At 42.8% G+C, this 24,340-nt stretch overlaps 1 protein-coding gene across 7 annotated transcripts in view; it reads left to right on the top strand.

Moving 5' to 3' along the window:
• The window catches only part of LOC308571272 (uncharacterized protein), an 86,508-nt gene extending 62,569 nt beyond the window's left edge, over positions 1–23,939 (top strand). For 5 of the 7 annotated variants that reach the window (XM_081166876.1, XM_081166877.1, XM_081166880.1 and 2 more), the window contains 5 exons: positions 4,269–4,367; positions 17,580–17,675; positions 20,098–20,193; positions 21,041–21,123; positions 23,755–23,939. In XM_081166876.1, the coding sequence (XP_081023002.1) occupies positions 4,269–4,367; positions 17,580–17,675; positions 20,098–20,193; positions 21,041–21,123; positions 23,755–23,840 (460 nt within the window). In that variant the 3' untranslated portion in view covers positions 23,841–23,939. Of the gene's footprint in view, positions 1–4,268; positions 4,368–17,579; positions 17,676–20,097; positions 20,194–21,040; positions 21,137–23,754 lie in introns of all 7 variants that reach the window. The other 2 variants (XM_081166878.1, XM_081166879.1) reach the window with 2 other exon arrangements.
• The last annotated feature ends 401 nt before the right edge of the window (positions 23,940–24,340 follow it).

Here is a 24,340-nt window from a genome sequence, read left to right as displayed (position 1 = left end):
ATGGAATTCCTATTCCCAGAAAAGCACTTTAAACAAATTAAGTGAATATCCTGTAACCACACCCTAGAGGAAATAAAACCCAAATCTGCAATTCATCAGTCTGCCTACTTAACATACTTTGCATTCCGCAGCAAATCATACATTTTTGATAGGCAGCTGATTTCTTCTTCCACTAATGGACTTGGGCACATTGCTAAGAGCAAAACAGGAATAGAGGCTTGTGTTTGAAAAAAGCAACTGGCCAGGCATCAGTCACCTCTGCTTGACTTCCTGTATGCCTGACTTCCTGTACCACTACCACCCTCCCCAACTGTAAGCAACACACTGATAGGCCGGCTTTTTTTTTACAGATGGCTTCCTGTGATAGCTTTTCCTGGTCACCACAGCAAGCTGGAGAGATGAATGTGCCTTTCCCCCCCTTTTCTCTAATACCCACCTGAAATTTGTCCTCTGAAAGCCGTGGTGGGCCTGTTGCATTTGCCGTACCCAAACACCTTAATGAAAATATATCCAGTTACCTTCGAGGAGATAAGCATTCACACTTTAAAACATGAATCTCTGCAGAAAGCAGAGGGGTTTCTGGTTTGTGTTTATTTTGACTTGGACCTGACCCACAGTCAAAAAAGTTGTAAGTTGCATAGTGTTTTCTAGGACAATAGGCATGAGGCTTGTCATTGTGATGCTTGATTTATGAGGACAATGATAGATATGAAAAGAACCCCAAGTTTAATCACAAGGCTAACTTATTGGAACAGTTCCCTGTGCCCCTTTCCGGACAGGGATAGCCCAACGTCTGTTGTCTATGCTCTGGGAACCTCTAGGATAGATTACTGCAACACGTTATACATGGGGCTTCCTCCGAAGGCAATTCAGAAATTTCAGCTGGTGCAGAATTAAGCAGCCAGGTTGTTCATTGGGACAGTTTGAACACATAATACCAATCCTAGCCTGACGGTGCTGGCTGCCAGTTAGTTTCTTAAACAGCTCAGGGACTCCCTTTCCCCATATGAACCAACCCAGCCCCTGAAATCATCATGTGAGGCTCTGTTTTGCGTGCCTCCTCACTGAAAGGTCTGGAGGTGGCAACACAAGAACTGGCCTTTCCTGTGGTGGCTCCCCGCTTGTGGAATGCTGTCCCCAGGGAGGCTTGCCTGGCACCTTCATTGCATATCTTTTAGGTGCCAGGCAGAAACATTCCTTTTCAGAAAGGTCTTGAGCTGATTAAAGGTAGGCTTTTAAATGTGCTTCTCTGGGTGGGTGGAGGTTTTTTGGTGTTCAACAACTTTGCAGGTGTCAGGAACTTTACTTTTTGAAATATGACACCCTTAGCATGTTAGTATATTATGTATTGTGTGTTTTTAAATACTATAAAGTGTATGCAATGCTGGATAAAAATTTAGTAAATAGTCAGAATCCCATTGTCTGTAACTGTGAAAAGTGCTTCCGGAGTAGGGGAGTTAATACAAACGTTTTATAAATGCAGAGCTGATCAGTACAAAGGGGGTCCTTTGGGAGTGAATAGATTAGAACTTTTGCCTAAATTTCAGATTTCAGTCTCAACTGTTAGTTAAAACAGGGAATGAGGTGCACTTGTGCAAATGGGACTCCCCCACCCCACCCCGCAACCCCTAAACCTGTTCTGGGATTTGACATCTCCAGTTAAAATAATTGCAGAACAGATTTCTCAGACCCCAGAGAACTAGACATTCCCCGGCAAGATGGATCAGTTGACTTAGAAGATGGTAGGTTCATATGTTCTGCAAAATGCAGCTCTGTACCTCTGCTCTTTGCATACAGCAGTTGGAAGTCACACTTGCACAGGAAATAAAATATCACAATCTGATTGACACTGACATGGAGTAACCCCTGCACAGTTAATTTGCCTTTTTTTCCTCCTGGAAAAAAACAAAACCTTGCCTTATTAAACTTAGCAATAGCAGGCAGTTTGCCCAGGCATGACTCTTGGATAATGAGGAAGATTTTCTAATGTATATCCCATCAGTGCCAATATTTACCTCCCTACCTAGCTTTAATAAGCTCTGAGAGTTCTGAAATCTCATACGGATAGGTTTAAGGTGAAATTTGCTTCACTCGTTTATTCAGATTAGTTCATATGTTCCGATTAAGGCTCTACTGGGGGACACAGTATGTGAGGACATTCTTCAAGCAGTGCTTCTGCCACAGATCCCAGCATTGTAGAGTTAAGCTGGAGTAAATGAATATTTCAGAGCTCTCTATCAAGGTGTTTGTTCCCTTGTAGATCCAGGACCAAACAGTAGGGTGAAGATTGATGTAAAGGTTTTGGAAGGACAGAGGTGTTTTTACTGTTTTATGAATATACCTTTTCCCTGTTCCTGCACATGGTATTTTCAACATAGTGCAACTTGAGTTGGGAGAAATCCAGTTATGGAGAGTCTATAGTGTGTGTGAGATCACCAGCTCACCTCCTCTGGCCAAATACATGGTGCAGTTCTGCAACTTTTAAATACCGTAAATGTTAGCCGCCTCCCTTCTCATTTCTCTTCTATCTCCCTGTGTCTCTCTTTTTGCCTGTCTCACAAGGCAAGGCTGTGCATTGATTCAGCATTTTAGCTCCTACTATTTTATGTTTGTTGTGTAGGTCCTGACCCTGAGGTAAACACCTGAGGTAAACACAAACCAAGGGTGAAGGACCTGCTGTGGAAGTTCTCTAAACACTACATCTGTCTTCACAAAGTCTCAGGAAAGCGCAAATAATTCAGGAGACTCAATTCTTCTCTCGTATCTGGCATACACAGATAAACGTACTGTACATATAAATTCCAGTTATTTGTTAATGTTGAGGAAGAGAAAAGGCTCAGTGCCACCACCTAGCATAAAAAGATGTGGCAGTAAATGTAGTCCTGTAGGAGTAGAAGACAATCAGTAGCTAGTGGGAAGAGAGGTGCACATCTGTCTCCCTCATTATTAAGATTGACAAGGCATTTAAAAACATTCCTTTTATTCAGGCATTTGATGGCTGGAAGTTGCTGCTCCTTGCAGTTATTATTAGTTTTTAAATTATTAGCTTTGAGGATATGTTTAACAATAGTTCTTTTCTTTTCTTTTGTAATTGTATTAACTTTTCATGTTTGCTGCCCTGGGGAGGAAGGGTGGGATATCCAATTAATTCTTCATCATCATGGCTTACGTTTGTTATGATTCACTGCTATAGCTGGACACTGCTGTAGCCAAGACTCCTCCTGACAGTCCTGTGGGTCAAGATGTGAACCTGACAGTGCCTGATATTTAGTTAGCTTTAAAACTCACCCAGGGGCTCAGGATGAATAATAACAGTTTACCCAAATCCAGGTGTTTCTGCTCTCAGTGTGTGTGTTATGTATTGAAGTTCTCATGCTAGCCACCTGCAGTATCGTGTATATAGTTTTCACTCAGGTCCACCTCAGTTACTTTAGGTGGGAAACCCTGGGTTGCTGTTGCTACAATGTTGACTGCCGGCTGCCTATAAAAGCAGGCCGGCTGAGCTGTTTGCTGTTCAGTTCTGTTCTATGAATAAACAAGAGCTGTTTGAAGAATCGCTGTGTCCGTCTGCTATGTCTTGTTGTTGTTGTTTAGTCGTTTAGTCGTGTCCGACTCTTCGTGACCCCATGGACCAGAGCACGCCAGGCACTCCTGTCTTCCACTGCCTCCCACAGTTTGGTCAGGCTCATGTTTGTAGCTTCAAGAACACTATCCAACCATCTCGTCCTCTGTCATCCCCTTCTCCTTGTGCCCTCCATCTTTCCCAACATCAGGGTCTTTTCCAGGGAGTCTTCTCTTCTCATGAGGTGACCAAAGTATTGGAGCCTCAGCTTCACGACCTGCCCTTCCAGTGAGCACTCAGGGCTGATTTCCTTAAGAATGGAGAGGTTTGATCTTCTTGCAGTCCATGGGACTCTCAAGAGTCTCCTCCAGCACCATAATTCAAAAGCATCAATTCTTCGGCGATCAGCCTTCTTTATGGTCCAGCTCTCACTTCCATATAGTGTGGACAATGGCCACTGTTGGGTCCTGATCCACAGTTGCAGTATGAGACGGAGCAGTGTTTCCTGGACATTTTAAAAGCAGTGTTCTCACAATACATGTCCTTTTTTGGTTTTTTTGTTTCTTGCTTTTTTATGCTGCTCTTTTACGGGTATGTATTCAGATAGCCTACTACTGGCCCAGATAGGCTTTCTGCATCATCATGACCACAAGCTAGCATTTATCTGCACATCTCAAACTTACTTGATGCTTTTCCATTTCTCTAGGGCTGTGTCTACAAAGCTGAAGCAGAAGGTGATGCTAAAAAATGTACAGAGTTCCCCTAAGCTTATGGTTGGAGGAAAGACCCTCATATTGGCTGAGAGGTAAGCATAGGCATTTGGTGGCAGCCTTTATGCAGCGAAAGACCACAGGAGTGCCAACTATCAAACTGAGGAAAAAACAGACTAAGAGTCAACACATCTTTAATAAATATGGTAATGTTACAGTACCTGGACACAGTTTACAAATCAATAAATTGGGTAGAATTACTAGGAATATTTGGAAGAGACCTGGATCCTTTTCTTGAGGAGCTGTTGCTTTCTCTCCACGTGCCTCATTTTCATTGGGCTATGGTGTTAGCAGATTTTCTTTTCTTTTTCTCTCTCCCCCCCCCGCCCCACGTGTAATGCTTTTATTGATTTTCTTACATGGTAAAAATTATATATTCCAACTGAGATACAGAAAATAAAAATAAAAAATTACCAAATGATCCTTAAATTCCAAAAAAAGAAAAAATTACTTAATTTTACAATTACTTTAATTAATTAATTAATTAAATTCTCCATCTGACTTCCAACCTCCTCATTGAGGGTTCATCTCCCTTCCCCCTTTTATTATCACTGCTTCAATGTTCCTTATCTCCCTTTCTTTCTTTAATCTGTTTCATGTATTCTTTATCTAACTTACATATTGCAGAGTTTAGTCAAAGCATGTCAGGGTTTTTACTTGTGACAATGTTTAATTAACTATTCTTTATAAATTCCCCATTCTTTTTTATACCTTTGGGTTGGCTGTCTTCTAATGATCTCTGTCATTTTTGCTAGTTCAATATATTCAAACAGTTTCTCCTGCCATTCCTCTTTCGATGGTATCATTTCACCTTTCCATTTTTTGGCGACCAGTATTCTTGCTGCTGTTGCAGCGTATAAAAACATTCTTCTTTTTCCTTAGGAATCTCTGGTGTTAGCAGATTTTCATTCTTCCTTTGCTTCCCCTTAGCTGCTTAAAGGTTGTCTAGGTTTGTGGCCTTAGAAAGCCCTATAGCCAGTTATTACTCTCCTTGCAGACAGCAATGAGGACAACATTGTGTGAGCATGTGCTAGTGTACTTGGCTGGTGATGCCACAGAGTCATTCAGCCATCACCATGTATTGATTGGTGTATTCATACTAATGCAGAGCCTTCATTTGTGCACAGTGCTGTGATTAGTTGGCGGCAGGCGAGTTGCCAGAAACACTGTGAACATGCCTAGCAATGCTGGCTTTTGTTTTTGCGGCTGTTGTTGTGTGGTCACTTGTGCTCCTGGCTGAACATAGGATCATGATTCCTTTTTCGCTAGCATTGATCCTGATGTCGTGGGTTCCCAGATAGCCCTTCCAACCAGAACCCATAAAATTATGAGCAACATTTTTTTTTAAAAAAAAAAATCTCTAATGTTAAGCTTCATAGTGATTGTGAAGTGAAAGTAAGTTTGAGCGGCAATGTTATTTCAATACTAAAATAGCAGCAGGTTGAAAAGCGATAAAAGAATAGTGACCAACATTTTTGGCAGGATGCCGAAAGTTCAAAGCAGTGTCTGAAAAAGTAGAGACTCAGTGAGTACTACTGTATTTTATTATATATTTTCCCGTCCAGCAGCCCTCTGAGGTGGGCTATGTAGAGAGAATGATTGGCCCAAAGTTCTCAATGGTTCTTCAAGGGCAAGAGGTAATTTGAATGCAAGTCTTTATGATCTAACACTCTAACAAGCCCACCACATTGTCCTTGAACTCTGTTTGAAATTCTGTATCTCCCTGTGCCATGGAATGAGCACTAAACAGCACAGCAGAGGAGCAGCAGGCCGGAGTAACAGCCAGTTTCATAGACCCTGTCTAGGAATGCCACAGTTTCCCAGCTATCTTTTATACTTGGAGCACAAATGACTTAGATTGGCTCCCGTGCATAAAAGTGTCTTATCATCTCTACTGATCTCGGTACAGTGGTACCTCGGGTTACATACGCTTCAGGTTACAGACTCCACTAACCCAGAAATAGTGCTTCAGGTTAAGAACTTTGCTTCAGGATAAGAACAGAAATCGGGCTCCGGTGGTGCGGCAGCAGGAGGAGGCCCTATTAGCTAAAGTGGTGCTTCAGGTTAAGAACAGTTTCAGGTTAAGTACGGACCTCCGGATCGAATTAAGTACTTAACCTGAGGTACCACTGTATTGCCTTTTTCACAAGCCGTGGGAGCCATTCGTTCCTACTGATTTCATGATGCCTTCAGTATCTCAAAAAAAACGGTCCATATATGAGCACTAAGATCCCTAACATTTTCATACATGATGAGATTTATGGAAAGAAAAATGTGCTAGGCAAAGGAAGAGAAGCTGTGTTGTTGGAGAATCCACTGGTTAAGCAATTGAGCATCTGTTTTGCATGCAAACAGTCCCAGGTTGCCAGCATCTGCAGGTAAGGCTGGGAGAGAACCCTGCCCAAAACCCTGGAGAATTGCTGCCACTCAGTGTAGACAGCCCTTAGTATAAGACAGCTTCCTCTGACCCTGTGTGCTTTTTTAAATTACTGCATTATCTGAAATACAAAAAATAATATATATTTTTTAAAAATGCTGAGAATCACTGTTTTGTTTCAAACTATTCAAACAGCAGTCTCTTAAACTATATGCATATACTCAACACTACTATTTGCTTAATATTCCCTACCACATTTCCATGTCATCATATCCATTGTTCTCCAGACTAATTTATTTTCCAGCGTACTTGGTGAACTAGTAGCTAGCCCCAAATCGAGGGCTTTCAGTATCTGGATTTCCCATTACTTCTGAGCTATTTTCTATTCATCAGTAAATGAAGCCAGTTTTGAAATTAAATCTCTATTCATTCTCAGGGTCAATTTTTCTCTCGTTCAAAAACTTTACAAAATTAATAATGGATCCTGCCTTTTCACATTTTTATGTCTCCATTTCCTTTTTGTTCTTTTTCTTAAAAGTATTCTGTCTCATTTTTATATGGTTTTTGCTTCCACTCTCATAATGTGCTGATACAATCATATGAGAAGGAGATTTCACGAGTTTCTAGATTGTCTCAAATCCTCCAGTAAGATTTAGTAAATCTCTTAAGTGCACTGTATATAACATACAGCATATTAAAGTGGCTTAAAAGACAGAGTAAGTGGGGGTGTGCCCTAGGATTACATATTAGAGTATACATATGGGGGGGGGGGATATAACATTAAATCATGGTTTGATGTTTCATGGGGAAATCTTCTGTTCAAATAAGCTCACACCTTTTGATGGTTCTCGTTTACTTCCTTGCTTCTTTGTTCAAAACAAACCATAGCCTGTCCTTACACCTGAACTGGTTTGTTCTTATCTAGAATTATTGACAACTGTGTGAATTGTCACATGCTTAGGTTGGACAGAATCCCAACTGAGATGACAACTTTGAATTCTGGGCTATACCTTTCCAGATTTGGGGCAAGAGGGGATATTTTTCATTGATATGTCATTGGAGAACATTGAGAATGTAGTTACTATCATTTCAGGATTAGAACTTCCAGAGCGGTAAGTGGGTTTTTACTGTCATGGCATGAACAACAAAGAGACTTATAGTATCTTGTCTTCACAGATTTATTGTAGTACAGGCTTTCATAGACTAGAACCAACTTCAACAGATACTAAAGTTTACACTGCAATAAATTTGCTAGTCTTTAAGGTGCCACAAGAGATTTTATTATTTCAGGGATAGGAGAATGCGACCTTTCTCCCTCTTCTTCTACTTGCATTTTTTTTTAACTAAGAGGAACATAAGCAGGGCTTATCATGTCTAGCAGAGTAACTCCTCGTGACTAACCAGATCCTTCTGGGAAGTCCAGAAGCAGGACTTGAAGGCCATAGCTGTTGGCCTTCTGTTGTTCCTCAATGACTGATGCTTAGCAGCACAACACCTCTGGTCCTGAACATACCGTATTTTTCGCCCCATAGGACGCACCGCCCCATAGGACGCACCGCCCCATAGGACGCACCTAGTTTTTTTGGGGGGGGAGGGGAATAAAGGGAAAAATTTTATTTCCCCCCCCCAGGTGCGGGGGCTGGCCTGAGCTTCCCCCGACCCCAGCCCCCAGAACAGGCTGCCGCCCCAAGCCTTGCGTGCCCGGCGGGACCTCCTGCAGGGCGCGCGAGGCTTGCTGACATCTGCACGAAGCAGGGGGCAGGCTCCGCAGCTGGCTCCCTGCTTCGGGCTGCAGGCTGCCGCCCCAAGCCTTGCACGCGAGGCTTAAGGACATCTGCCTGAAGCAGGGGGCGGGCTCTGCAGCTCGCCCCGTACTTCTGGCTGCAGGCTGCTGCCCCAAGCCTCGCGCGCCCGGCGGGACCTCCCGCCAGGCGTGCGAGGCTTGCCGACATCTGTCCGAAGCACGGGGCGTGCTACGCAGCGCACCCCGTGCTTCGGGCTGCAGGCTGCTGCACGCGAGGCTTGCGGATAGCTTCCTGAAGCCTGGAGAGCGAGAGGGGTCGGTGCGCACCGACGCCTCTCGCTCTCCAGGCTTCAGCGAAAGCCTGCATTCGCCCCATAGGACGCACACACATTTCCCCTTCATTTTTGGAGGGGAAAAAGTGCGTCCTATAGGGCGAAAAATACGGTACTCCATAGTTATCTATCGTGTTCTGGTCCCAACAAAGAGCCCATTAGGCAAGGCAACAAGGCCAGCTGCTTGTCATAGCACAATGGGGAGCTTCTAGTGAGGCACTTGCTCCAACAAGAACTGCAGGGGAACTGAGACCTTTTGAGCTTCTGCCTCCAGTCCACCTCTCCTATATGCTGCCCCCTTTATTGGAGAACTACAGGCTTTTAAAAGGTCAACACTCTGGCCTGAATATGAATTCTTGCTGTGCTGTTGGACTGATAAGAAAGTGTGGGAGCCACTTTCATACCCTCCAACATGTCCAGGCCAAAAACTGGGCCACGCACCTTCCGGGCCAGGCTCACAGGCGAGTCATGTGACCTGTGGGAGATTGCAGCCCCGAAATAAACACTTTTTTTGGGGGGTGCTCTCACATGAGATCATGATCCCTCAAAAACACTTTTCTGGGGTGAGATTGTAGCTCAAGATCATCATGCCCAAACTGGTCACCATGCTCTTGCGCAAAAAGAAAAGGGATGTCCTGGTTTTTCTAGGACAGTTGCAGGGAACGCACTTGGTTCCTTAGACCTTGGAGAAAACACTGCAGGATTCAGTTCAATGGGCTGCTGCCTGCCAGGCTCATGTTCCGTGGACCCTGATCTCCAGCATCAAGGTCAGAGCCAGGAACCTGGTCCAGCTCCTCAGTAAGTGCCACTGTGGCTTCTGACACAAAGTCCTGATGACTGCCAGATTATGACACAATTATGCCCAGCAGCCGTTGATAGTTGTATCTTCTTTGAATGGCTAGGAGTGCTTATTTCCAGCTATGGTTTGCCAGCTATGGTTCCCCTTTTACAGTGATAACATGGCCAATGTACTCTATGGTCTGGTGACAATTTAGAAACCTCAACAGATCAAAAATGCAATGGCCAAATAACTGACCGGGTTAAGTCAAATACACCCTGTTTTAAAACAGCTGCACTGGTTGGCAGTTCATTTGCAGGCCCGATTCAAGGTGCTCAGTAACTTTACCATTTAAAATCTTGAACAACTTAGGCCAATAATATCTAGAAGGCTGTGCTCCATCTCTATTGACCTTCTTAGGTGTTGAGATCTGCAGAGGGGCCTCTCTTGGTAGTTCTGACATCCTCAGAAGTGTGAGGAAAGGCAGCCTGGAGGGGGTTTTTTCTCTGTGGAACTCTGTGCCCACAGCAGTGCTTCTGCCATCTTTGCTGTACAGCTTTCACAAAACGCTGAGGACGCTGCTCTTGGCCCTTCCCTTTGACGGTTGGGGTATATTGTTTTGGGAGACGCACCTCTTTTCCTGAATGTGTCCTCTTCTGTTCCATTCAGGAAGTTTTTATTTGTTTTCATAATTGCAATAATTTTATCTTTTTATTTAATAATTGCGCTCTGTTGTTGTAATCTGCCCTGGGACCCTGTCATGAAGGCCGGGCAGGAAACCTAAAAAATAAATATAACCCCCTTTTGAAGTCATCTGTGTTGTTGATCATCATCACATCCTGCAGCAAATTTCTAAAAATATTTGGAGGTTTAAACTGCATATGCAGCTCATTTAGCAATGCAGTTTGTTGCTCTGTGTGCAGGTTAATGTTTCCATTGTGGCAACATATGTGCTTTTGCATCCTATTAGTGCTTTGTGCCAAATAGCCTGTTCCAGGACATCAAACTTTAATTTAAACAGCCGAGAATCAATAAGCTGAGCAAATTGCCTATGGAAACCTATGAATCCAGTGCTTTTATGGACAATTCAAAGGGCACCTTTATTTGCCCTAATGTGTAGCCTGTACTCATCATTGGCTTTGTTTTGGTGAACATAGCAAAAAAACCTTGTTAGAGAATTTTGGTTGGCCCCACCAAACAGCTATATCCCATGTTTTTTTGGGAGAAACAATGGTTTTGAAACCAATACGTTTGCAGTGTAGATATGCCCTGAAAAAGACAGAGAGTGCTTTCTCTGAATCCTGTGTAACTGGTCCAGTGAATGCTTTCTCATTTGTTCCCTGTTTTCGCATTTGTCTCCACAGCTATATTCAGAGTACATTAACATCATTATAAGTGTCATTTCAACAATAGTTATTATTTCAAAGTTTTGGCATATGAGAAGTGCCAAAAAAGAATTTCAGCATTCATCTTATAGAAAGAAATATTGTAAATATGTGCTTTGCATCTGCTCAACATTTAACTGTGCCTTTAAGGTAATGCTCAAATAGTGTTTTACTCTGTCTCAGAGCACCTCAGTATAAGGAAACAACCCAGGATCATTTTGCCTGCAATTCTAGTCATGTGGGATGAATTTCCATTGAATTCAGTGAAGCATAATTCTAAGTAGACAGGTACAGAATGGCTTTGGTCCAAGAAACTTACATATATAGAGGCAGAATATATAAGGTAGTAGGGAACTGCAAGAGTGCTGTGCATACCAGTCCAGGCAGGACAATGAGTCAAGATGAGGCAATGTAGCATATTAAGAATGAGAGGAAATGAGAAATCAGTAACCACTCTAAGAATTTATAGGGGTCAGTAAGTTTATTTGGGCAAAAGCTGTGTGTTAAGTATCTAGCTGGTGTGGTAGGCCAAGTCTTTTCCCAGAAAAGTGCCCAGACGGCTATCTTCTATCTTATTTTTATTTATGGATTACATTTATTTCCCAAGGAGCTCAAGGTGGCATACGTGCTTCTCTCTATCCCCATTTTGTCCTTAGAACAACCCTGTGAAGTGGGTTAAGCTAAGAGACAGTGCCAGGCCCAATGCCACCCCATGGCTGCGTGGGGATTGGAAGCCTGGTCTCCCAGGTCTTAGTCCATCACTCTAACCACTACACCACACTGGCTCCTAGGTCCATCTTTATAGGTGGCTCGTCAAGTTATCCCCTTTCTCTGATCAGCCTTCAAGCACATTGTGTTTTCAGGGTAGCCGACAACAGTGTTGAAAAACGATATACAACAACACAGAGATAAAAACAGCAGTAAAAGCAGCATAAAAATATACTCAAGGGTTTTAGCTATGTTGCTAGGTTACGTAGCAGGATTCCATGGTCAGTGGGCCAGGCAGCAATAAACAATTAGCCAGACTTGGCTTGTAGCCTACCATTGTTACCACTGCCGTACAAAAAGAGGGAGGCAATTCTGAAGATGGTTGCACATGATCCATTGGAATAGCCCAAGGATAAACTGTGGGGAAAGGTCAGGCTGGCTTAAAGCGTTTCGGCAGGGAAAGGATATGGAATAAAACTTAAGTGTTTACTCTTCCCAGATCCATGGAGGGGAAAAACAGGGACCTGGTTGCTATTTTGCATATGTTTGCAGTGCACATATGTAAGGTGTTGTTCTGTTCTTGGTCACCTTCCAGGAAATTCTAAATACTTCACATTGGTTAGAGGGGAGACCTGACCAAGAACGTTCACTCTGAGATGTACTGTAGGCTGCAGATCTAGACACACTTACCTGGAAATAACACCACCACCATTGATATCAGTGGGACTTACTACAAAGCAGACATATATGAGATGGTTGTAGTTCCCTTTGCTAATGTATGTTGAGAAAAAACTGAACACAGATTTTTTTAAAAAATGAATTTTATTACTTCTTTCTGGATCTGAACAATTACATTATTCTCTGTGCTTTCTGTGTTTTCTACTGCTGGATAGCATATGCTTTTTCTTCTGAAGGAATATTCTCACCCCATTATGAAATTGTAACTAAAAATGGCGAAGGAGCATAAATTGCTGTGTTTAAAAATAAAAGACTACGGGGAAAGGATGTGTAAGGCTTTTGCTCAGCTCATCAGCCACACTGAATCAGAAGCTGGAACTATCTCTTTCCCTCAGAGCACAGCTTATCCAAATCTTCATGGACAGAACATGAACGGACTCCGCCTTGATAAAAGGTTTTCCCCCCACACAATCAAGCGAAGAGTGTCCCAAACGCATCTTATCCTTTGTGGGATACTCCCACAAATCCCTACAGTATGATATCCCTTGTAGACACATTTGGTTTTTTGGGTGTGTGCGCAATGAGACTCAAGAGGCAGATAGCTATGCTGCAAGCACAAAGCCTGCAGTACAGAGCAGGGACTGCTGTTCTGTGTGAATGTGTGCAGAGGAAAGGAAGAGAGACTGCACAGGGCTTCTCAAGACTTTGCCTTCACACTGCCGCCTTGTCCACAAAAGTGAAAGCAAAAGTGAGAACTGTGTATCTACTTAGCAAACTGATTACAGTATCTGTTTTGTCTTCAAAGTGGTAAAATAATCGACTATGGAGCTCCACCAAGCCAGCTGTCAGTGTTTGAAAATGGGAACATGTGTTGAGCCATGAAGGGGTCCCTGCATGTCTACCAGGGAATGGAGCAGGCAGAACTGTTGGCCCTGCTCTCTGGATGTCTATGCCTGCACCTGCACATAGGTTTCAATAATGCAGATGTCTGTGCCAGTGCACATCCAGGGAATGGGCTTAGCCGATCTTCTCTTTTTCTCTTTCTAGCAAACTACCATTACTATGCCAGGGAAAGGCGAAGTCTTTCTGTGTGAAGTCCCCAAGCTCCTCTCCGCCTCAGAGAGGTCACAGCTTCCTTCCTTCTTGGTCTTCAAGTTCTCACTTCAAAAGCAGAGACTTCCCACGAGAACAATTGTCCAATTATATCTGTGTAAAACAGTCAATAATCTATTTCTTTGCTGCTAGATAAAGCTGAGCAAATCTACTGAATCTATTGGGGGTGGGGTGGGAGAGTGTATTGAGGGCAGCTGACGCTCCACAATGACCCTTTGTTGAGCGGCAGAGAAAGAGGTTATCCCTGAAGGACAATGACTAGCAATCCCACAGGGAAGTTTTACCTGTTGTCTTGCCTGAAGGCTGATACAAATCCTGTGGTGGGCTTATTTATTGAAAATAGGTAGGCAGCAGGAGCTGGGAGATAATGACTTCTCTCACACGGATGCATGCTGGGTGTGCGGCTAACCTCTTTTGAGTGCTTCTAGAATTGCAAGCACTGCAGTCTACTAATGGGTAGCATAAACTGTAGCACTGGCCCTTGCAAAAAGGGGCGACTTGTTTTTAAAATGTGTTTAGCTCTTAACTGGGCTCAGGAGTAGGAAATTACACAATGGATGTTGAAATGCAGGCTGGGTGAGAAGTTGTCATTTGAGTAATGGATGCTTTATTTCCTGTTTTTGCTAAAAGCTAGAGCTCAGCATAATTAGCAGGCGAGAAAGCCAGCTTGGCAGCCAAACAAAAAAAGCACATTTTGGGGATCCTGAGCCAATTAAAATTGTTTATATAGCCACTGAGCAATATTTTTCACCAAACAATTAGAGCTTGGAGTATTCATCATAACAAAGTTTAGCCAGCTGTTAAAGGGCCCGATTCTGTGAAATGCGAGCACAAAAGTACATGGTGGGAACCAGCCAGTTCTTTCAGTACATTCTGCTGTGTTATGTTGAACTGACGATTATCTTTTGGTGGCACCATTTCAAGCAGCAGGCCCAGGAGCTGAGTAATCGAGTGATGATAGATTAAGTGAAGTTCATGCATGCGGAAACTGGCCCTGAAACTTGGTACATCAGGAGATTTCAGGGTAGAAGCACACAAGGGTTCTTTCAAGAGACAGACGCTGTCCACATGGTCCTTCCACAGTCCGTGCACTGCAGCACAGACACTTGTGTGAGTTAAGGCAAAGCCATGCAGATAGCCTCAGACTCAATACTTGGACCTAGTCCAGATGTTCAGCTTTTTTCTCACAACTGTCCTTGAGGAGACACTAATTTAGGAAACAAAAAGTGTTACATAAAAATCCCAGTGAAGAATTCAGTGAACAACATCACAGTAGCATCTCTCTCAGGAAGCTCTGGGCTGGTCCAGACATAGCACTAAATTATGGTTTAGCATTATGTGAATGAATTTGCACAAGCCTCAAGCTTGCAGCCTCCTCTCTTCCTCCAATATGGTCACCAGAAACACATGCTTCCATTTTTAAGCTAACCAAAGTTCTCTGTTACATTTGAGCTCAGGAAACTCTTCTTAGTTCAGGCCCACCCCTTGTGTTTGAGGCCATTATCTATGGTGTCTGAGCAGTGATGGCTCTTTCACACAGGTTGTCACTTGATGCTGTTTTTGAGTTGTGAACATGGGTGTGTAAACAAGGTCTCAGACGTCACCAGAGCACTGTGCCCTCTTTAGTACTGTGGAGGTCCCAGTCCAGCTCTAACAGTGTTCTGGGGCCCCAGTGCATTGTGGTTAATAAGGTTGTCAAATCTTGTCTCCAAAGAAAGCTACTGTCTTTAATTGCTGTCTGGAAGTATCAGAGCTGAACTGCAGGCAGTCACCAAGTGAGAGCCAGAAGCTGTAAGCCAAGAGTCAAGTTGGGGTCAGAGTCAGGAAACTAAACACACCATGAATGAGAGCTAGGCAAAGTCGGAACAGGAAGCCTTTATAGCCCTTCCTATTAAGAAAAGTCTGTGGTATCATGTACAGAATGTGTAGGAGCATAAGCAAATGCTCTAACTGAATTGGTTTAGGAGTTTTGTGTGCATATTTATTTTGTTGTATTGATGCTCAAAGAAAGTTATATTAGGAAATCATTACAAGTGAGACCTGCAACAAAATGTTGCAGCATGGAATGCTGCTATTCAGTTTTCTGGCCAACCAGACATCCTTTCTTCCATTCCATTCCATCACTCTCTCTCTCTCTTTCCTGTTCCCGCAACCCCTCCCAAATCAGTCAGGATTCTATGCCTACTGAGCCTGTTCTGTCTTTATTAAGCTGTTTGGGGCATTTCCCCATTAGGTACCCTGCCCTGAATATTTTTTGAAACTTTGGGATTTCTTCCAAGTCTAATACCTCCCTCTTTGAGAATCATTTCACCATTTGTATATAGGAAAACTTATTTTTGCTCACTAGAGTCTACTCCATGGGATCCCTTAAGGAGGCTAGCTTGCCTCCTTTATTATTATGGAAGATCTAGGTTCAAATCCTCATTCAGTCATGGAGCTCATTGAGTGACACTGGGCCAGACCCTGTCTTTCAACCTAACTACCGTATTTTTTGCTCTATAAGACGCACCAAACCACAAGACGCACCTAGTTTTTGGAGGAGGAAAACAAGAAAATAAATATTCTGAATCTCAGAAGCCAGAACAGCAAGAGGGATCGCTGCGCAGTGAAAGCAGCAATCCTTCTTGCTGTTCTAGCTTCTGGGATAGCTGCGCAGCCTGCATTAGCTCCATAAGACGCACACACATTTCCCCTTACTTTTTAGGAGGGAAAAAGCGAGTCTTATAGAGCAAAAAATATGGTACCTCACAGGACAGTCATCATGAGGGTAAAAGGGTAGAAAGAACAATGTTTGTCTTGAAGGTAGTGTGTGGAGATGACAATTCAACCAGTCAAGGAAATGCAGCTTCAGTCAACTGCAGCCAAATGGATGAGAGAAAACAGACATTTACTTCATACAAATGGGATTTGGTGCAAGTGAGGAGATGTGGTGGCAGCAGGACCCCGGCTTTGGTGGGAGGGAAGAGGCAGCAACTTCCTGTTTCACCTCAGGTGGCGAAAAGGGATAGGCCACCCCAAGCAGCAGGTACTGCAGTGCAAAAGGCATGTTAGAAAACAGAACAAAAGCACCAGCATTATAATCAGGAGAATGTAACACAATATTCCCCACAGCTAAGTACACCCCCAATCTCTGTGCACCGTCTGCAGGTGTATGGCTACAAGTGGCTGAATGTGTGCTCTTCTTTTTAGAAACACTTTGCCTTGTTGACTTAATCTGACTGTGTTGCATATTTTGCTTTCAAACTGGCATGGGAGGGGGAGCCCCAGGAAAGTTTGATCAACACAAAAACACCAGGTGGGTGTTTGTTAGTTTTGACTTGTTGCTTGCCTGGGAGCTCTTAGAGGGAAAGTTAGAAAAATCAAAGTGGGGGAACCAATGGTTTTGCAATGTCTTTCATAAGGTCCTTTCCCAAGAAAAGGGATTTCAGAAGGTTGTCCCTCGTGCTGTCTTGGGAAAGGTACATTCTGATATCAAACTTACCAACAGCCAAAGCCAAAAGATACTATCACTGTAAATATTCTTGCTCCAACTTGAGAATTCCTGCTATTCATTAGGAATTTCCCATATCAAAAACCCCATGGCCTCATACTATCATTACATGATATGCTAATTATAGTGTTTATCAAATACCTAATTAGTATTCTGTGCTACCACTCTGTTAGGTACATTGCTACAGATTGATAGAAGAAAACACAATCTTTAATATTTTGTTATTACATTTGAGAAGGTACATAGAGTACTTCTGGTTACACTAATATAACAACAATAATCTAAGCAACAAATGCTGATAAAAGAAACAAGTTCAGTACGTTTCAGTACTGTGGAATAGTCCCATGTACAAAATGTTAAGACACCATTTTCAATCCTCAGTGTCAGTTACCTTCAGGTGCCTTTACTGTCATAATGAAAGCAAAAATGGTTTTGAGCTGAATAACAATCTCTTATTTGGAAATAAGGGGGCGAGTGTTTAATAGCTTTAATTATTTTTAGTCTAAATGTGGTATCAATCTGCTTTCATGAGAAATGAACTGATTTTGGTTTTCCAGTATTTCTTTGAGGATTACTTTATTACACATTTACCTCATTTTGCCAAACTCCAGAATGATTCACAAAGAGCACATTTATTTTCAGATCTACAACTCAGAAAAGAGTTCAGGCCCTGAAGCCACTGCTCCCTCCTCCAATAGTTAAGGACCTATGTTTTGGGAGAGGATTTATTCCAAACAGGTATGTACAATTGTTTAGCTAATACCTGGTTACTAATGGGGCCTGATGTAATCCTTCTCACTGTGTCAGCTTGCCAAACTAAATTAGCCTACCCATAGGACTAATAATAATAATAATAATATCCACTGAAATATCGTATGCTCACTTTTATTAGGCAGGCAGGAGAATGCCCTTTTGTGTTTTAAAAATATCCTGGTGACTTTACTACAGATCCAATCACTCCAACCTCCCCATTCCATTTGTCACATTCTCCACTTACATACAGACTGCGTTTGTAACACCATGATTGGCTTCAACATATTGTGTATGTGCTAACAAGGGTCACAACTAGCTGGTTGATCCCACTGGACCTTCCAGCAGCTTTTAACATGGTTGGTTACCGTGTTCTGTTGAGCAGCTGAGAACTAGGTCCACTCCTTTCTGGAGGGTCTCGGAAGTTAATGATGAATTCCACAGAGCTCTGTTGTATATGATGTATCTTTCTGTTTGAAGCCGCTGAGACAGATAATCTGAAGCAAGGTGTTATCATATCCTGATTAGAACCAGATCTGTTATTCTTTCACACCCGCTCAGGATTTATTGCATTTTATAAGCAAGCAGCTATTAAATATCTCTGTGCAATCACCTCCTTTTTACTTGCTTTGTGAATTCTTATATTCAGAAAAATAGTAATATATTTTAGCATGAGGGGTGGGAAGAAGCCTTGAGTAAGAGGCAGAAGCGAACGTACCTGTATTTGGGTACAAATTATTATGTGCATATGATTTGAGTTAAAGAACAAAACCCACATTTTTACATCCATGGTAGTGGCGTTATTTATTAAATTTATATTCTCCGGGCATTTTACAAAATAATGGCAGTCAGATGTTTTCCACTAAACACTCTGCCAGCCATACAAAGGGTCTTGCAGCCAATTGGCTTAAAGCACTGTTGATTACTCACGATGCCCTTCCTGTGAGGACAGGCCCCGAAGTGTTGTCTTTTGATAACACTGGCTCCTTTAGAGCAATAATGCTGATACAGCTTCCTGTCTAATCGTAAAGCAATTACTGCACCTCCAGAGGGAAAGCACTTTAAAATGTCTAGGCTTAGCTTAGCTTAGACGGGATAGCCTTCCCTTGCTGGCCTTAAATGTCATTTCAAAATTGCCCGTTTAGAAAATGTGTGACAAACCACAAAGCAATGGATAATGGGCATAAGATCTGCAGCATCTTGATAAAATAAGCCCTTCTGCAAAGGTTGTTGCAGGAGGAGATTGCTGTGATTTCCTGCAAGTTTCACTTGGCTCGTGTAAAGCAAACTGGCATCTCTTCTGCAGCAGGTATGCACATTGGGGAGCCACAATTGGCTTCCAAGGGTGTATGTGCTTTAGGATTGGCATATGACAATTAACATGTGCTTTGTATGGCGTTTCTTGTAAAGCAGGGACAGCTTGCCCTCCATTTGGCGTCCTGGTTCAATTCCCCCAAGCCAATTTTTCTGCCGTCCCCATACCTCAGGAGTTTTGGTGGCAGGGGCAAATATCTTTTTAAAGTAGGCCCATTGCTAAAGTGGGGATTGTCCTGATGATGATGCACCCTCTTCCTGGTTATAAATTCAATAATGGAGGGCCTTGTGCATGTGGGGGCCAGTTTAAGAGGAGGAGGGCACCTACTTTGACCATGCTCACCACCAGATTAGCTGCTGAGGACCACAGTCAAGAGGTCTTTAGAGCCTGCATGGTTCCACAAGGGATGGAGCCTGTCTCAGGCTGAAACCCGCATTCCACAATTGTGGAATCAGTGCTACTTTTCTAGAAAAAGAGGTGCCAGAACTCACCATAAACATCTCCCTTACTCTCTCTTTCCTGCTGAAAAAAAGCCCTGTGTGGAATACAGTGGTACCTCAGGTTACATACGCTTCAGGTTACAGACGCTTCAGGTTACAGACTCCGCTAACCCAGAAATATTACCTCGGGTTACGAACTTTGCTTCAGGATGAGAACAGAAATTGTTCTCCGGCGGCGCGGCAGCAGCAGCAGCAGGAGGCCCCATTAGCTAAAGTGGTGCTTCAGGTTAAGAACAGTTTCAGGTTAAGAACAGACCTCCGGAATGAATTAAGTTCTTAACCCGAGGTACCACTGTACCCTCATTTGTTAAAACATTTCATTATGACATGACTATCATTGCTATAATGTGCATATGGGTACAGGATAAGAATGGATGATAAAATGTCCTCATTCTACTGGGTTTATCTGTGTTATGATTCCCTCACACACCCCTTTTTGGGTGGCTTTGGAGGGGGAGAAAGAAAACTGCATCAGGAGTCTAAGGCTGCATACACATTACCATTTACTCTGGCTCCAGTGTGCTTCCACTGCTGGTGTCTGAAGTGATATGCACACAACATTAGCCACAATGTGTGGCTAATATCCATCCTGTAGTTTCTTGAAAAAATGCTGCTGTTTGATGAGTCTTTCCTCAAGCCAGCTTCTATCTGATGACAATAGAAGTCACATTCACTTTCCAGTTAAGCTAAGGTATGTACAATTCAGACAGCAATTGCACATGCGCAGATAACAGCTTCATGAACAGGAGTTGGGGAGTTGCAGGTGTGGGGAAACAAAACAGATAATGTGCACTGAGTGAAGTCACACCCCCCCGGTGTCTACAGCAACATGTAAACATGACTTGAAGCACATTGGGTGGGAAGAGAATGGCCTTGCTGAATTTAAGCTGCCATGTGTGGATAGATTAATTTGCTTCATTTGGATTTAGAATAATAGAATCATAGAAATGTAGAGTTGGGACCATGAGGGTCATCTAGTCCAACCCCCTCTCTAATGTCTAGTAGGGTAGTGGCCTTCTGCAGTTTGTCTCTTCAAATCTTACATTCCTAGACATGGTGCGTACAGATTATGTAATATATCGTCTGTAACATATCATTTGCGTATCAAGACCCCAAGGCCTCCCCCTATGTTGAAAAAGACACATTGTCACATTATATTAGGTTAATGGTTAATGGGCAAAATTTAGGCCACAACTTTATTGGTTACAGAATGTGAGCGGTATTGGCTTAGGCAGTGGACTGAACCAACTATATCTGACTTCTGCCCACCATGCAGGGAGTCCAGGAAGGGTCAACCACCAATAGGGGGAGTCCCGCCAATGTAAATCGACTCAAGCTCCCCCAGGGTTCAAATTGAGGGCTGATTGAGGTTGATGAAGCAATGTCCCATTTGCCCTAATGGACCAGTCTTCCCTGGACACTGGGAAACCACCATCGAATGAAAGCAAGGATATAGAAACCGGCAGCATTGTGTGGGAGGTGAATACGTGGTCTTGTGGGTGTATGTCATCTGATATTTGCTTCATTGCTTGCTCCAGGAGCCATGAACGCAAGCATCTCTACGTCAGGCCAAGGCATGAAGTTCTGAGCACTCTGCTGGAGGACTCTCTGGACAGAAGGGGTGTGTATCTGGGGTGAGAGAAGAACTGTATCACTGAAGCAGAACAGAGAAAGGAAATGACTCAATCATCAAAAGGCCCTCCTTCCTCCGGGGAACTGTCCCTAATCAGTATTAGTCCCTTACAATAATACTATTTTAGAAGCACTGTGAACCAGAGCACTGCGTAGCCATGTAAACTGCTTCCTGGATTTGCCAAACAAAACACCGTCCGGCAATTAATAGAATTTTGCTATTAGCCCCGCTATGATAAAGCAATGCAAACTTTGCATGCTAACCGTACAGCTGTTCTGTTTTAGAAGGACATTGCTTACCGTGTGTGTGTGTGGTCATGCAAGGGAAAAAATGAGAGCTGCTTGGATTTTGTTTGGCTTAAAACATTGCGGCTATGGAAATTGTCCTTGTTACCCTTGCAAGAGTTATTACAAAGCTTCCTCGCGGGAATTCCCTGATTAGTCACTGCTTTAGCTTGGATAGTTTGTAGTGCATGCCAAGGATCCAGTAAAAGCTCTACCTTTTTGTGTTTGATAATGAAATGAGGCTGTGCCAAAAGTTGGCAATAAACACTGTAGACGAAGCAACAAGCACACCATAGCTCTGGGACCGGGAATATTACTGAGACATGGTCCTTTATAATTAACAGTGATTAGACACAGAAACAGATGTGCAGCACCTCTGAAACAAATGAACTGTTTGTTCTTCTTTAATGCAATAGAAGGAAATTTCAACAAAGTGAACAAAAACAGAGGCTGCCTTCGAGCTTCTCCTACATTTTCTTTGCCCCCCCCCCTTCATAATCAGCAGTCGCTCCTTCTGACCAAGATGGTGCCTCATGTGTCATGGGGCACTTCTGGACTGTCACTATTTTCAGGTGGGATCCATGTACCAGCAAATTCAAGTTGTACAATTTGTGCCCTAAACCTGTTTCTTCCCAAAAAAAAAGGACTCTTCCCGATACGGAAAGTGACAGGAAAATGCACTGAAAGAACACTCTCGTTCTCTAGAGTAGGAGAACACTTGCTTGATGCAATGTGACACATATAACCTCCCCGCAAACAAACCACAATGAATGTTCAATAAATAACACTCAGGTAAAAATACCAAGGGATCTGCTTTTACATCCATTCCAATGGCCTTAGGATTCTTGAAGGCAAGCCCAGTGGCATGGCGATGCTCCCAGGCTGACCTGAAAGGTGTCTGGATCATCTTGGGAAGTACATCCCTTAGGGAGGCCTCTCTGAACCTTGACTCACCTACTTCATAATGTCTAGCAGATGATCAGATCTGAAGTAAGAAACCGCTCATACAACCATTTTTTATGTGTTGAGGCTAACAGAACGGCTTTGATTATTATTGATAGATATAAATAAATGATAAATGAAGTACACTTGTTTTGTGTGTGATTTTGGGAATTGAAACTGTGGCTGTGCAGACACCATACAGTTAAACTAACCCCCCCCCCCCATGCAAATCCTGGGAACTGATTTACCACTCACAGAGCTGCAACTCCCAACACCCTTAACAAACTACACTTCACAGGATTCTTAAAATGGCATGTCCTTTAAATGTACCATATGCACATAGCCATAGTTGTGTGTGTGTGTGTGTGTGTGTGTGTGTGTGTGTGTCTCCCCACTTTCCAACCAGTCCTGGTGGCCCAAAGAGTCTTGTGAACATTTAAATATCTCACTTCACTGTATCCCTCAAATATAGAAGTCAGGGTGTGGTAAGTGAGGCTCTGGAAACAGGTTGAAATCATTCAAGACTTCTCCAGCATATGAAAATGCACTGGAAAAGCATATTTGGAACATGAAAAGCAGTAGTCTGATTTGGCCCTAATCATGATTTTACACTATAATATTATCATATTATAATGTAAAATCATGATTAGGGCCACATTATGAGGGAGTGACACATTTATATGATGATTTGTTTACCTGAGGCAGACTTCATGACGAAAACCTCTACCTAGCATTTAGTGAGACAGATGAACAATTGTGATTTCCCTTGGCCCACTTTGGATTTGAATACCGTTGACGTTACAGGAGCAATTGAGCATAAAGGAGAGTGTTACCTCTTACAATTATCATACTATTTAATTTATTCAAAAGCATTTATAGCTCAAAAATCTCTAAGCAATGTGTACATGGTAGTGAATATGGTTACTGACTCGGTTCAGACATCATGCCACACCTTGCTTTGAGCTTCCCAACATACAAACTATGGTACAGAACTGTTCCTGCTTCTGGGGTACAATTCAGACATACCAAACTATAGCTAGCACAAACCAAAATTTGCAAAACCACTTTTGTCTGTGTTTCTGATTCTTCTTTGCTGTTTGATCACAGACTGTGGTTTGAAAACTTGAACATTTCCCCAAACCATAGTTGTGATTTCTTCACAATGTTTTGGAGTGATACTTGAGTTGAGTCTGTGGGATCCAGCTGCATCACCACAAACTCCATGTTATAAGATGATTATCATTTGCATAGACTGTATGAAAACTTTATCTAGTGATATGATTTCAGGAGTGATACAGTGGCCAAGAGGAGTCAATTAGGGCAAAGCTGAATGCCTGTGTTGCAATATCTGGCAATTTAATTAAAAAATAATGATGATGATGTTTTCTTCCAGAACTTCCTGCTTCAGAAGTGAATAAAGACTTTAGCAGCAAAGAGATTACAATTAAGCCTGGTCCAGAGGACATTATGAGACAATGAAGCGGAAGTCTGAATGAAGAGCTGCAGGAAGAATCCAGGTAATCCGTAGCCTCTTTCTATCATAGTTCTGTATGCTATTAAAACACAACAGAAAGGCCACCTTCTGAGGTAGTTAATATTGGTATTCCTGTTGGCAAATGCTGGACATATACCATTCTGCATCCTAACAAGGGCTTTCTATTTGCTTCACTACATAAATCACTTTCCTGATTTCTTCTTTGTCATTGCAGTGCATGACTACTCTGAAGCTCCCCACTGCTGCCCACTGTTCTCCTGGTGTTTTGAATGTAGTCTAAATACCACTAGTAGGTTAGTTGTGACACCCAGAGTCAAGCTTGAATTCTACTTGGTACCCATCCATCTCGATTTCTGCCAACCACATTCTCAAATTTACTGTTTGATTGTCTGCCAAGGATCCCAGAAAGCCAGCTGGATTAGTAGTGACTTGTCCCAGTGCTACTTCAGCAAAGCATACTTTAACAAAATGTTCCTTTTTCTTG

Source organism: Podarcis bocagei (assembly GCF_964188305.1).
Source record: "Podarcis bocagei genome assembly, chromosome: 1".
NCBI lineage: Eukaryota > Metazoa > Chordata > Lepidosauria > Squamata > Lacertidae > Podarcis > Podarcis bocagei.
This window is presented reverse-complemented; position numbering and strand designations above follow the sequence as displayed.